This window comes from Podarcis tiliguerta (assembly GCF_965153285.1).
Source record: "Podarcis tiliguerta genome assembly, chromosome: 17".
NCBI lineage: Eukaryota > Metazoa > Chordata > Lepidosauria > Squamata > Lacertidae > Podarcis > Podarcis tiliguerta.
Genome location: NC_139550.1, coordinates 29,256,205 through 29,271,289, shown reverse-complemented (window position 1 = coordinate 29,271,289; position 15,085 = coordinate 29,256,205). Strand labels below are relative to the sequence as shown.

Sequence of the window (15,085 nt, the reverse complement as noted above, 5' to 3'; positions counted from 1 at the left end):
TGGGATTCTCCTAATGACCCATGTCAGCAGATTGCTACTTGCACAACAAGACTTCCCCCAACTCGTCCCTTTCCGTAATTGGGAGAATTGGGACAACCCCCAGAACAGGGCAGCAGGGGGAGGGAGGAGAGAGGGATTGTTCTGTTCAGTAAGCTGCAACGCTTGCACCAGTGTCCTTATTTTCCAGGGACTGTCCCAGATTTACAGAAGATTTGATCCTGGAATGTCTTGCTTTTCCATAAGACGTCCCTATTTTCATTGGAGAAAGTAAGCCCTACTCAATTCAACAATACTTGCGCCAAGACAAGCAAGTTATAGGACTGCAGCCTGAATGTATACAATATAGGGTTGAACATTTTCTTCAAACTTTATCAGGACAAACACACTACCGAACCAGCTTTTTAAAGTAGTACCAAAACAAAATATATCTATAGTCAGACAAGGGCAAATTGTCCAATGTAACATGCAGGAAATGGACGCAGCCTGGCCTGTTTTGCTGCCTAAGTGAAACAGGGAAGAGCTGTCACCACGCTGCCTGCACCTCACTGGGTTGTGTGGCTGTAGCTTCTGGCTTCTAGTGTGTGATGGCCTGGAATCAGACTCGGGCTCGGAACCAGTGGAGTCTCAGTCTGTACCGGATCCTTTGCCTCAGGCAGCATCTGAACCAAGTCTGGGGCCTGATTCTGAAGAGCCCCAGTCTACACAGGTTCCTGCCACAAGCACCAGCTGGGCCGAGTCAGGGGCCGGAGCCTGCCCTAGCTCCAGATGCTGGGAGTACCTCATTGCCTTCAGGTGGGCCATCACTTACAGCTGCTCCACCACCAGTTGGCTCAGGAGAGGCTGAGGCGGCCCCTGGGTCTAGTAACCCACCGACATCTCCCGAGCTGCAGAGACTAAGGTCTGAGAGAAGGAGAGACCTGAGTACTCGCAGGAGGAGTGCTCACCTTTGGGCAAGACAGGGAGGTGAGTCACCAGGGGATCAGGACCAGCCGTTACCCCGACAAAGATAAAAGGCTGTCGGACCCCGCCCCAGGTTGCGGAAGCAGCATTGCTGTTTGCTAGAACCTGCCTGAGACCCTGCGCCTGACCTAGCCTGGTTTCCTACCTTGTGTCCTGGGTGTGGGACAGGAAAATACAGGTGCAAAATGTTTAGAAACAGTGCTTAGCACTTGGACTGATGCAACTAAGTGGTGGCACCTGTTGTGGCAGACTCCTCGCAGAATCCTTGGCTTTGGGACCGGACCTGGACCGCATTGCTCTGGTTAACCCCCAGGTCCAGCACATAGTGAAATCTTGCAGGAGCTCCACAAGATCTCACCAGAACCAGGAAGCTGCGACCACTTCTCATTGCTTCTTCAGCTGCTGCAGCTGTGGTGGCAGGCAGGCAGGCGGGCAGGCAGACACCCCTTGCCATAGGAGAAGTAGCAACAGCAGCAAGAATTTGTGAGATCTCACCAGAAGCCAGCACTTCTTCTCCTTGCTTCTCTGGCGGTAACTCCTGTAGGTGTGGCACCCCTTGTGATTCTGCTGCCCGAGGTGGCTTCCTCAGTCCACCTCATAAGCAGGCTGGCTCTGGCTGAGACTCTCATCAAATGATGGGCCTAAAGTTTGCTAGTGAGTCCCACTTTTGCATACCCTGAAGCTGGCCATCAAGCTGTGTGATAAGATTGGTATTCCATGATGAGTCTACTTGGGCTAAACAACTAACAGTTCAGTCCTGTCGCATTGTGGGCTTCATTCGGCCAACACACTCAGGGAAGCATGAGGAACTACATACTTTCTGATACCATCTCTAATACTCCCACAACATCTATCTGCAAAAAAGTCAGTAACAACACTACACAAGTTTGAAGCAGGTGAGGAGTAACATTTCTGATGAACCATGAAGCCCAAAACATGCAACCCTAATGATTAAAGTAGGAGAAAACATTCAGTTCTTTAGAGTGTCTCCAAATATACCCTGACAAAATTTCAAAAGCAGCCTGCTTTGGGTTTTTGCCTGAAAACATTCTACAGTGGCCCAGAGGACCGATTTTCCTGTTACCTGAGCACTAACAGCTTCACAAATCCCATTGGAATCTCGATTACATCTTGGATCGTAATAGCGATGTCTGCACACTCTGATCTGGACTGTCCCTTGAACAGGTTGGCCAAATGTATAACTAACAGGACAAAACATAAATTAAATCAGTTGAGAGAAAGAACAATTCAGATCATGCTGCAAGTCTCAGTCTAGTCACAGGTTAAGTGACTGACTTCAGGCAAGCCTAGATTTGACAGGGAGCCATTTGGATTAACTGGATTTCACGCCAGCAAGACTCGGAATTCCACAATGCATTCCAGACATTTGCAAATATGGCTTCTTTGCTTTGAGAAACATGTGTAGTTTGTGTGTGTGTGAATGGGGGGTGGGGACCTAGTATTGTCCAGAAACATCCCAGTGCTGCCGTAGGAGATTACCTCACATTCTCCAAGGGCTCATCCAGACATGTGCTTGTCTTGTGCTGATGGTTTTCCGCTTGTCTCATGCTTTCTAGGCAAGAGTCTGAGCGGTTTTATCCTTGCCCCAGTGCTTTCCCCAGGAAACCCCACTCTTGATCGATAATTCACAGCAGATGTCAAGCCAGGCAAAACCCATCAGCAGTAAATATTGGATTTTCTTGGGGGAAGCTGCAGGGCAAAAGTAAGCCTGGATGAGCCCAAAGTCTTTGTCGTGGCCAGTATGTGCTACCTTTCAGAGCAAGGTGGAATATAACAGAACCCTGATCCCCACTTTGAAAATGCTTCTTCCCTACCCAGCGCCCAAAGTTCCAGTCAAGGCAGAAATCAGGATCAGCCCTGGACAAGTTGATACAGCTCAGCCTCAGTTCCTTAGAATCCAGTCAAGGCAGAAATCAGGATCAGCCCTGGACAAGTTGATACAGCTCAGCCTCAGTTCCAACTACCTGTTTCCATTGGGATTGTGGGACAAAATAGTATCCTTTCCCCCTCCAAATTTCAAGATGCTGAAATGCAAATTTCCACATACACTTGCTCTACCTCATAAACTTACTCAGCACTGACGTCTACTTGGAATTCTTCATCGAAAGCAGAGATCCTCTCTGGTGTTTTGATGTCCATCTTGAACTTTGGCAACACTGAAAAAAATATATAACAAATGTGATTAAGAAAGTCTAGTCAGGCCAAGTAACAGATTGGATATATGGCATAACGAGGAAGGTGGTCTCTTTGAGACAACTGCTTAGACATGAGGAGGAATTATTAGGAGGGCAAAAATAAACAAGGATACAAATGACTTAAAAGTGTATCTTGACCAATACTAAAAAAACCAATAGATTATGATGAAAAACAAACAAACAAGATTGATGATTTTGGAATCATGGTTTTAGAACAGAAATGTATTATATGAAGGTATGGAGGGATCAGAGCTATTCCTTTTTTCATCGGGTTATGGGATGGCAGGAGAAATTTCACACATATAATAGGCTGCTAGTGATCTTGCAGTTGATCTGCTGGTCAATGACTTCCTCCTATCATTTATAGACGCATCTGAAACTTGTTAGGGGTCCAGTTATATCACCTAAACACTCTGCTCATTTTTCGTATACATGTTTTCATTTTCTCTGCCAAACTTCAAAAATCAGATGCTCACAGACTTAGGTTCTATGAAAAAGTAGCTATAGAAAGTTTTGGGGAGGTTATTTTATCCATGCGCCAAAATGCTGCCACTAATACCAAATCAGATTTCTAAAGCAGATAAGCTTCACAGTGGTACTCACCATATTCTTCCATAGTGAACCAGTGATAGGTATTATAGTTTGGTGGATTCTCAACAACGATTTGGTAGGATCCCAACAATGCTCCTTGATTTATTACGAGTTCTAATTGGAGGATGCCAAAGGAAGGTGTTTGATTCAGCCACTGAGCGATCCGATTTCCTTGAGGATCCTGGGAAAGCAGCAAGAGATAAACCATGCCATTTTCTACAGTATTTTTTTCAATCTATGAGACCAGCTTTAATGGGGTTGGGTCAGTGAGATTCAGTTTATGAATCTCTATGCCTTATCAACATTTAGTCATGGTCAACTGCAATGCCTTGCTAGCAATCCATCAGCATTGGATATCTTCAGTGAAAGATCATAAAGGACTGCAAGGCCGGACAGAGCACCGAACTGCCTATACCATAAAAAGTTGCTTAAGGTTTTCACCAAGCTAGTCATCATTTCCTGGAATATATATATAGCCTGCATAAAGGCCATTTTTGCAAAGGATATGCTCAATATACTGTAATTTAAGAGATGTTATGAATAATATTTTGATGAAAGGAAAGATTCTGTTGACATGGAAGGAGGCATATATTACTTCAATTCCAAAACAAGATACGGATCTATTACAAGTTAAAAATTATAGACCAATATCGTTGTTAAATAATGATTACAAACTATTTGCCAGTATTCTAGCAAACAGGTTGAAGGAAATTTTAATGGAGAAGATACACAAAGATCAAGTGGGCTTCCTCCTGGTCAACAGATGAAAGATAATGTGAGAAATATACTTGATATAATAGAATATATCAAGACCAGGAATGATAAGCAAGCTGCATTAATATTTATTGATGCAGAAAAAGCATTTGATAACATCTCTTGGCATTTTATGAAGAAAAATGTTGAGATGATGGATATAGGACAACCTTTCCTTAAAGGGATAAAAGCTGTATATTCTGAACAAAGAGCAATATTAATACTTTTAGCACTAGATTAGTAAAGATTAGTTTGGCCTTTCTGCACCTCAGACGTGGGGAAATGGTACCCTTAGCATTGTCAATGTGAATTTCATAATAGATAGATCAAATTAACTATCCAGAAGAACCACAGAGCTGGCATTTCTAGCCACCTGGGGTGACTATTACTGTTCAGTGAAAAATAAAAAATGCAAAGGCGACATAAATCAGAATTCTGAATACATGTGAAAGTGACATGAACAAGAATTAAGAGTAACCCACCCCCGGTTCCAGCTAAGGAAATTCACTCTGGGGCCATCATTCCTCTGCAGAAGTACAGTGGTACCTCAGGTTAAGTACTTAATTCGTTCCGGAGGTCCGTTCTTAACCTGAAACTGTTCTTAACCTGAAGCACCACTTTAGCTAATGGGGCCTCCTGCTGCCGCCACCAGAGCACGATTTCTGTTCTTATCCTGAAGCAAAGTTCTTCCTGAAGCACTATTTCTGGGTCTGTAACCTGAAGCGTATGTAACCCGAGGTATCACTGTATTAGTTTCCTGAACACAAAAATACCTACAAGGGCCCTCAAAAAAAATAAAGAAAAGAAAAGAAAAGGCAAAAAGAGTGAGCTTAGGTTGAGTCAGTCCACTTAACTCTAGAAACATGTTTTATGTTACATTTCCTGCTCAACATTTTTGCCCATTAGCCAGTAAGTATAAAGCCCTGGTGCTTAGGATTTGCTGCAATTGAGAGGCTAGTTCTTTTAATCAAGGAAGCAGGCAAAAAGCTTTAAATAGCTTGGTGTAGCTCTTACTTGGATGTAGATTGCAGGATACTGGAAAAGAAAGAAAGAAAGAAAAAGGTTAACATTGCATTTGAAGGGCAACAGAACAATTTTTTATTTTTAAAACATCAGAGTTCCTTGGAAACCTTTTGAGTTGCAGCTACACTCACCATTTCATTCACTGGCTTGAAATCTTTATCCATAGAAACAACTCGAAACATCACTGAAAAGAGGGGAGAGGAAATAAACCCATTTACTCTTTTTTAAAATATAGTTGGTTCAAAATCACATTTCTACAGACTTTTGGCTCACGTTTACATCCATGAGCGATGTAGCATTCTAGCGATTAGTGGAACTTTATTTGGTAATTAACTAAGTTGAAAGTATCCAGGATTTGCCAGTCTCAAAAGTAAATATAGAATTGTCAACTGAGCTCATAAAGCCATCATGTTTAATATTATGTGTATGCTATCATTTGCGTGGCGAGTTCCCATCTCCCCCCAGTAGGAATAAAGAAACACAACACTGTTATATTCAGTTAATGGGCTAAAATTGGCCACAACTTTATTGGTTACAGGTGATGAGCGGTATTGGCTTAGGCATTGGTCCTAACCGACTATCCGGCTTCAGCCTGTTTGCATGAAGACCGGGAAGGGTTAACACCAGCAGGGGGAGCCTTGCTGATGCACATCAATTAGGAACTCCCCCGGGCTCACCGCTCGGGGGCGTGCTTTAGGCCCTCACCTCCATAGGCTTCGGACAGGACCACGCCCCCTGGAATCCTTTATCGGACTACCCTTCAATATGCGGGGGAGGTGATGGCGCTTCCTCCCCCCCCTTCCATCTACATGACAATGCCCCTACCAACGCCTAACCGCCAATGCCGAGGAAGTTGTGACGATTTGCTATGAGGTAGGTGAAAAACCAAGTGGCTGGTGCCAATTTGCCAAGTGGAAAAAAATCCTACCAGGCCCCTTAAAGGCGACCAGCCGAGGTCCATAGCAAGGTCAGAAGGAAAACCTCGAAGGGTGGGTAGGCGGGAAACCGGAGCAGCTGAGCGGCAAAGAGGGGGATCCCCGGCCGCGCCTGCATTAAATGGCGCAGGCCACACCCTCTGAGCCAGCCGATTGGTTGGCCAGGGGATGACACGGCCGAGGATTCCCCTAATCACACAGAGGCTGAGAGCCAGCCCCCGCACGCATGGTGGAGGCGTGAAGCCCGCAACACCACCTCCTCCCTTGGTTGGAAATGGCTAAACTGTATTAGCACCTCAAAGAACCATACCTAAGGTGGGGTGGGGGGATGGGACAACAAATGCAGACGCTTTAGAAATTGTGATTGTGCATTTTGCAGACATGTGCACCTGCTCTGTACAAACCCCACATCCCAATCAGAAGGGTGCCTTGTGCCTTGTTGTAACTTAACTGACTGTAGGATCGACACCTTTGGTCAGGCAGAATAAAGGACAGGTCGGGATCGGGATTGGGGGGCTCACACACACTCACACATGACACCAAACCCTTCCCCCTTTTGTGAAGGGGGTTCCCCGCATTCGGCTTCCCACCTCCCTCACCACCCTGGCCCCACTGTTCCCCTCAATTCACGTAAGATGGGCAGGGACCAGGGGCAGGCAGCCAGCTCCCATGGGCGACTTGACCTGTAGCTCCAGCCTCTTGCCTGTGTTGGCGTCAAAAGAGACTTGAGTGTGGAGGAGGAGGAGGGCGGAAGAGACGTCAGGTTGGTGTGGTAGACATGGCCAAGCAGCAGCAGACCCACACCATGCTAGACTAGTGGGTGGCGGCTAAGGGGGAGCCCCAGTGAGAGGGAAAGAAGGAGGGGGCAACACAACCGCCATTTGGGGCCAGCCGAAGGTGTCCTGTTGGAAGTCCAAATGGGACAAAAATGGGGTGTTCCCATTTTTCTAGGGACAGGTGGCAACCCTACTTGTTGGCTCAGTGAAGGAAATTCTTCAGTTCTCTGAGAGGTAGTTGCAGGGATTTACCATGCATGCTGAACTCACCTTTCTGGTCGGGTTTGTAGACCGGTTTATCTGTCTGGACAATGACAAGTGTGCTTATGTTTCGAACAGCCACAGACCTCCTTTCATGGAAGCTGATCAAGGCGCCTTTAGCTGAAAAAACTATGTAAGCTAGTGGATTAGAATCAGCAGGAGGAACCTGTGTATGAGAAAATAGTCAAGAGGAGAAGAGTTAATAAAAGCTGATCCGTTTATTTTTTCACTCTAGAAATTGGCAAGAAGTGATTCTGCATCAGGTTAATAGGCCTGTTTGTATTAGGGTTTCCTAAAGTTGTTAACAGTCCTATTCTGTCAGTGGCCAAATAAATGCCTGTGGGAACTCTGCCAACATGACACAAACATAAAAGCACTCTATGCTCCTGTGGTTTTCAGCAACTGGACTGTGGATGCAGAACACAGGGAACACAGCTAGTAGCTACTGATAGCATTATTCTCCGTGAATTTTTTGAATTGGATTTTAAAGGCATCTATGCTGCTGGCCAAAGGGACGCGGGTGGCGCTGTGGGTTAAACTACAGAGCCTAGGGCTTGCCGATCAGAAGGTCGTGGTTCGAATCCCCGTGACTGAGTGAGCTCCCGTTGCTCTGTCTCTGCTCCTGCCAACCTAGCAGTTCGAAAGCACAAAGTGCAAGTAGATAAATAGGTACCGCTCTGGCGGGGAAGGTAAACGGCGTTTCCGTGCGCTGCTCTGGTTCGCCAGAAGCGGCTTAGTCATGCTGGCCACATTACCCGGAGGCTGTCTGCAGACAAATGCTGGCTCCTTCAGCCAATAAAGCGAGATGAACAACACAACCCCAGAGTTGGCCACGACTGGCCCTAATGGTCAGGGGTCCCTTTACCTTTTATGCTGGTGGCCATAATTTCCTCCTGTGATAGTTTCTCAACCTCTCAGCCTTTCATCAGCCTTTCTCAACCTGTGGGTCCCCAAATGTTGTTGAACTACAACTCCCACCACCCCTAGCTAGCAAGGCCAGAGCTCAGGGATGATGGGAGTTGTAGTCCAACCACATCTGGGGACCCACAGGTTGAGAACCACTGGTCTACATGAATAAACACTTTCTTTTGTCTGTATGGAATCTTCCAACATTCAGCTTCCTTAGAGACCCACAAGTTCCAGTTGTGGCGATCACACACAGGGCCCCCGGACGTTTGATGGTCTATTGACCCTGTGCCGCCTCTGCGATTGCTTTTTCTGCTGCCACCACCCCGTATCTCACGGGGACACACGGAGACCAGTCAGTTGTTAACATAAACAAATAATCAAGTTTCTTTATAAATGCAGGAACAAGCTTATGGTTTCAGTTAATTTTTCTCTTTTCAGTTCTTAGTTCCTAATAACTCCAAACTGATTATTCCCACCTAACTATCTGACTCCACCTCACAATTCCTCTCACTCTCTCACAATACAACTCTACCAACCCACTGCCTATTCCTCCCTCTTCCTTCTTCAACTCCCAAACATCAACCTCAACTCAACTCACTTTCAAAACCTCCCACTCTAACGTTTATTCCCCTCTTGCATTCTCACTGGCCAATCATATCACACCTATTTTAACCCTTTCCTTATGACCCCTCCTAGGAGGCAAATGCCACACCAGTGTTATGAGAGAGGGAGAAAAACTGCCCACTTTTCCCATGCCACACAAATTTTTACGCACTTCTATCATGGGACATCTTCCTTGCTAAAACTAAAAAGTCCCTAACGCTGCAATATTTCCTCAAAGATGAGCTGTTCCATCCCCTCCTACTGGACCTCTCCCAACACTATAATCTCCTTTTTAAGGTGAGGCAACCAGAACTGTACACACTATTTGAAATGCAGTTGCACCATAGTGTTGTATAATGGCATCATTTGGGAGGTTTAGCATGGAATTTGCCTTCTTCACAGCTGCTACACACTGGGTCAACATCTTCAATGAGCTATCTTTTATGACCTCCAAAGGTCTCATTCTTGATCAGTCACTGCTAGTTCAGACCTCATGAGCATAGATGTGAAATTAAGGGGGGGGGGGGTTGCCCTGAAATATATCCCTTTACACTGGTTTGCATTGAACTGCATTTGCCATTCTACTCACCATTCTCTGAGTTTGGAGAGGTCCTTTTGGATCTCTCCACAATCTGTTTTTGTTTTAACAACCCTGAACAATTTAGTATCATCAGCAAATGTGGCCAGTATAATCAGCAAACTTTAGTATCATCAGCAAACTTCACAGCGAACTCCTAACCCTAGATTGTTCATGAACAAGTTAAAAAGCAAAGGTCCGAATACTGATTCTTGAAGAACTAAACTTTCTACAGCTCTCCTTTCAGAGAACTGTCCATTTATTCCTACGCTCTGCTTCCTGCTACTTAACCAATTTCTGATCCACAAGAAGCCCTTTCTTATTCTGTGACTGCTAAGCTTACTCATGAGTGTTTGATGAGAAACCTTTATGAAAGTTTTCTGAAAGCCTATATTGCTTGTTGACTCTCACAAAGAACTAACTCCTGTCTCCTTAATTCCTGTTAGGGAGACAGGACTTATCCTTGCAGAAGCCATGCTAGATCTGCTTTAGCAAGGCTTGTTCTATATCTTTGATTATGTTAGCTTTCACAATATTTCCCACCAATTTTCCCAGGGCAGACGTTAATCTAACCAGCCTGTAATCTCCAGTATCACCCCTAGAACCCTTAAAAAATAAAAGGTGTTATCAGTCCTCAGATATGGAGGCTGATCTGAGGGCCAAGGTACACATTTTTGTTAGAAGATCAGCATTTTCACATCTGAGTCCTTTGAGAACTCCATCCAGACCCAGCGATTTGTCAGTTTTTATTTCTTCTATTAGGCCTAGAACCAGGGCCAGATTGAGGTTTGATGAGGCCCTAAGCTACTGAAGGTAATGGGCCCTTTATATGTCCAGCTGTCCTTTGTCAACAACAAATTGTCACTTTTTTGTGTTGAATATATGCTATATGGTAATTTATGGACCTAACAGGTATCTAAAGCCATTTGCACATAACAAAATGTGTATTTTATCAAAGTACATTCAGGCTTTCTTCCTTTGGGGGGGGGGGCAAGAGAGAGGGGCCCTAAGCTATAGCTTGTTTACCTTATACATAAATATGTCACTGCCTAGAACGTCATCTCTCATTCCTCTGCCTGCCTCAGTTCCTCATACTCACTTCTTGCAAAACTTATTGCCCTACCCATGGGCGTAGCCATGGGATTTTTGTTAAGGGGGGCAGGCTTTTGTTAGGGAGGGCAGAACCTCAGATTTGTTTTGCTTTTTACTGATTGAGAGCAGCTGCCCCCATGGCTACGCCCCTGCCCGTGCCTTAGTCTCTGCCACTAGGACAAATGTACATAAGGGGGCACTAAGCAGCAGGAGAGATAGCGCCACCCACCCTTAACAATGACCTTCATATGCAGCAACCTTCATCCCAAATGGGGTGAAAAACAGTTACAAGATAAGAGTATTATTTCATTTTTACATGCTACTCCCTCCCCCTGCCTTTCTCTTCGTGTTTGGCAATGCAGGATGATGCAAGAAAAAATGAAGAATTCTTTACCGTAAAATTGATGCATTGGGAAAAGTGTTTTTTGTCCACAGTCCCTTCCCAAAGAGGAAAGCGGTCCACGTTGTACTCCAGCACAACATCCACAGAGACTGTCTCGTTGAGGTTGAGGAGTTGCACGCAAGCCTCATTTGTAGTGTTGCTCGTAACTACTGCAGGCACGATCAGGATGTACTGCCTGCAATAAAGAGAAGGGTACAGCTTGTCAGCAACAAGTCACTATCAAGGGACCTAGTTTGAAAGCAACCAGCAATGCAGAGAATTGGGACTAAATTCTAAGCAAAAAAGAAATCTTTAAGGAGAGCCAAATCTGTCAAATTGGCTCAAGGGAAACAGATCGTTGTTTTACATCACAATATACCTTGCAATGGAATATTTGGAGACTCTTGAGAGTCCCATGGACTGCAGGAAGATCAAACCTCTCCATTCTGAAGGAAATCAGCCCTGAGTGCTCACTGGAAGGACAGATCGTGAAGCTGAGGCTCCAATACTTTGGCCACCTCATGAGAAGAGAAGACTCCCTGAAAAAGACCCTGATGTTGGGAAAGATGGAGGGCGCAAGGAGAAGGGGACGACAGAGGACGAGATGGTTGGACGGTGTTCTCAAAGCTACGAACATGAGTTTGACAAAGGTGCAGGAGGCAGTGGAAGACAGGAGTGCCTGGCATGCTCTGGTCCATGGGGTCACGAAGAGTCGGACATGAATAAACGACTAAACAAACAGGACAATGTGTTCTGCTTTTCCTTATTTAGTATTGTCTCATTGTTGTTTTATTGTGTGTGTATGCATATGATCTTATTGGTAAATTTGAAATGGAAAAAAACACGCCATTTATCCACATAGTTCACCCCCCACCCCAAGGTTTTATGCAATCATGACGGAAAGGCAGAGTATTTACTTGGCATCCGCTTCCATCACTCTCACTGTGGACAGACGTTATTGACTGAAAGGGGGAGAAGTCACATTTCTTTGACCTTCTAAATGGAACAGGGGAGGGAGGACATATGGGGAAGCATTTGTGTGGGAAAGGGGTGCAGCAGCATGGCAGCATGACACCCATTCCTTACCCCACCCCAGGTAGTACTTGGGAGATAGGACAATAAGTGAAGACTCATTTTCTGTGCAAACTATTAACCAAAGTTACCATGGAACATGTGCCAAGTGGAATTCCCCCCTGAATGACTCGCCATAACACTTGGTGGAGTAGGTTTTCAGATTGGAGAACTGTACGCATCAAGCAGTTGTTAACCCCACCCCACTTTCCAGTGCATCTTCCTTCTTTGCACAATGTTTGCTTTCTTGAGTTTCTTGCACAAGAGTGCCAAACCAACTTCAGTTGCGTAACTCAAATGTACTGGCATTTGACTGAATCCCACACACAAGACAATGATGCTCTACAAGCATCACAAGACCCTCATGAGCAAACCTGTTTATGAGTAAGCCTGCTTAAGAGTACAGTGGTACCTCGGGTTACAAATGCCTCAGGTTACAGACGCTTCGGGTTACAGACTCCGCTAACCCAGAAATAGTACCTCGGGTTAAGAACTTTGCTTCAGGATGAGAATGGAAATCATGCTCCGGTGGCGTGGCAGCAGCCGGAGACCCCATTAGCTAAAGTGGTGCTTCAGGTTAAGAACAGTTTCAAGTTAAGAATGGACCTCTGGAACGAATTAAGTTCTTAACCCGAAGTACCACTGTATTTGTTCACCTAGGGCTCTGGGTGAGTGGTGTTTGCTGCACAGCACAGCTGTGGCTGGTCTGGGGGGGGTCCATCTTCTGGTGCATCTGGGAGATGGGATAGTCACCTAGCACCAGCCACCTCCAACCACACTGGGCCCTCCATTCTGGGCAGGCCTCACCCTCAAGGCCAATTGGGGCAGGGTCCTGGGTCCTACCTGCCCCAGTTGTATTTAAAATGGTGTCCAGGTGCAGGACGACCTCTTCGCTGTGTGCCACAGGACTTTCCACCCACCCAGCCAGCCTGTTAGGGCCCTGCCAGTGGGGGAACGGGTGAGCTGGCATATGGACCTTGCTGTGGTTTACTCAGTCACCATATTCAGGGCCAAGGAGGAATTTTCTCTTGCAAGCAAACTGGCCGGCTTGCAGATTTTCACCTACCTCATAGTAACTGTCATAACTTGGGTGCATAAGGCATTGGGCTGGATCCTTAGTTGTGGGGGTATCGCATAAAAGGGGTCCAGGAGGGGTGACTCTGTCTGGGAGTCCACACAGAGACCAATTGGCCAATGTACCTCATCCAATCAGAGGGTCGACCCCAGTGGGTTCCTATCGGGCAGTGTGCTGACTGCCAGATACCGGATGCATGCCTAGTGCCTTAGACAAACCTGCTCTGTCCTGTCATCAATAAGGTAAAGGTAAAGGGACCCCTGACCATTAGGTCCAGTCATGACCGACTCTGGGGTTGCGGCGCTCATCTCGCTTTATTGGCCGAGGGAGCCGGCGTACAGCTTCCGGGTCATGTGTCAAGCATGACTAAGCTGCTTCTGGCGAACCAGAGCAGCGCACGGAAACGCCGTTTATCTTCCCGCCGGAGCAGTACCTATTTATCTACTTGCACTTTGAGGTGCTTTCGAATTGCTAGGTTGGCAGGAGAAATCAATAAAGTTGTGGCCTAATTCAGCCCAATACCAGTCTCCTGTGTCCATTCTCTTGACACTCCCCACACTGGCTGGGAACGCCATGCATCTGTGGCAGCAATGGACTTTAGAATGAGTATAGCCCCGTTTTGGATTTGTCTGCTAAAGAAACAGGATCCTTTGCTCTTCTATGGAGGTTTTCAAGCAGAGGTTGGATGGTCATTTTTCATGTATGGATTTAGTTGAGATTTCTGCATTGCAGAGGGTTGGACTAGATGACCGTCAAGGCCCCTTCCGACTCTACAGTCCTGCGATTCCTCTCTCTATCCTGTTTTAATTGCCTTTTGGTGTGGCTCCTCACCCTCTTCATTCCCTAGAAATTGGGTTGGGTTACGAACCGGTAACACCAGTGTTTCGTTGCTGTCTCTCACTTTTGTGTCTCTTGCTGTCAATCTCTTGCTGCCCTAGTTAATCAGGGTGGAGACTGAAGTATTCACTATGCAGCAATGAAAGCAACTCCTTCAAACCAAGCTCTGTAGTTGACTTTTTAAAAAATAGGATTACTTTACAACTTATATGCCTTAGGCATAATAATAATAATAATAATAATAATAATAATAATGCAGAAAAACAGATTCATGGGTCCTACTCTGAGACGCTACAGTATACCAGTTAGTAGTTGGAGCCAGTGTGGTTCAGGAACACAACAAAGCCACCATCTCTGTAGCTTACCTGGTTGGTATCGGGCTCTCAAGGTGCTGACACACCATCAGAAGCCCTAGATTAATTATGGTTGCGCACCTGTGCAAGCCCAACCTCACCACTGATGCTTCCCCAGGTATTCTGCAGAGATGCTGGTGTCAGGAGGCTGTATCCTCCTGGGCTGCCACATTCCATCTGCCACTGCTGCATTCAACATGCATCTTTAAGGAACATTTGCCCACCACCAAACGGCTGCGCCTAATAGACCACCAACTGAGTTAGTTTTTTGCAATTGCCACCACCAGGCTTTTGACTCCCAAGCAGGAAAATGCTATGCACAGACGTGATTACTTACGGGTCTGGAGGAGCTGCGATACTTAAAGGAGCAAGCAGGGCCACCAGAACAATCCAGGAGCCCATCTCTGCTCTGGTGTGGGAAAGATGAAAGTGAGGACCGAGTCCTGTGCCTTTTAAACTGCTTTGGTGAACTTGCTCCACCTCTTCCTCTAAAGTCCCGTGTCAAATGTGAGGAGCAAGATTTGCATACTGCCACACATTTCCTTCCTCTCTCGGTTCTTCTGTTGCTGCTGCCCTTTGCATTGGTTTCAGGAGATTCCTGTATTGCTGAAATACTTGACTTCTCTCTCAGGTAGGTCACATCCAGTCTGCACACGTTGCCAAAAGGTTTG

General features: G+C 45.9%; 1 protein-coding gene across 2 annotated transcripts in view; it reads right to left on the bottom strand.

The window, feature by feature from the left end:
- LOC310667341 (ovostatin-like) overlaps positions 1 to 15,085 on the bottom strand; it is a 45,844-nt gene extending 30,759 nt beyond the window's left edge. The window contains exons 1-8 of one of the 2 annotated variants that reach the window (XM_083419439.1): positions 14,752 to 15,085; positions 11,091 to 11,274; positions 7,525 to 7,681; positions 5,675 to 5,727; positions 5,535 to 5,555; positions 3,780 to 3,948; positions 3,053 to 3,137; positions 2,045 to 2,162 (exon numbers count right to left, since the gene is read on the bottom strand). In XM_083419439.1, coding sequence (XP_083275565.1) covers positions 2,045 to 2,162; positions 3,053 to 3,137; positions 3,780 to 3,948; positions 5,535 to 5,555; positions 5,675 to 5,727; positions 7,525 to 7,681; positions 11,091 to 11,274; positions 14,752 to 14,816 — 852 coding nt within the window. In that variant the 5' untranslated portion in view covers positions 14,817 to 15,085. The remainder of the gene's footprint in view (positions 1 to 2,044; positions 2,163 to 3,052; positions 3,138 to 3,779; positions 3,949 to 5,534; positions 5,556 to 5,674; positions 5,728 to 7,524; positions 7,682 to 11,090; positions 11,275 to 14,751) is intronic. The other variant, XM_083419440.1, reaches the window with a different exon arrangement.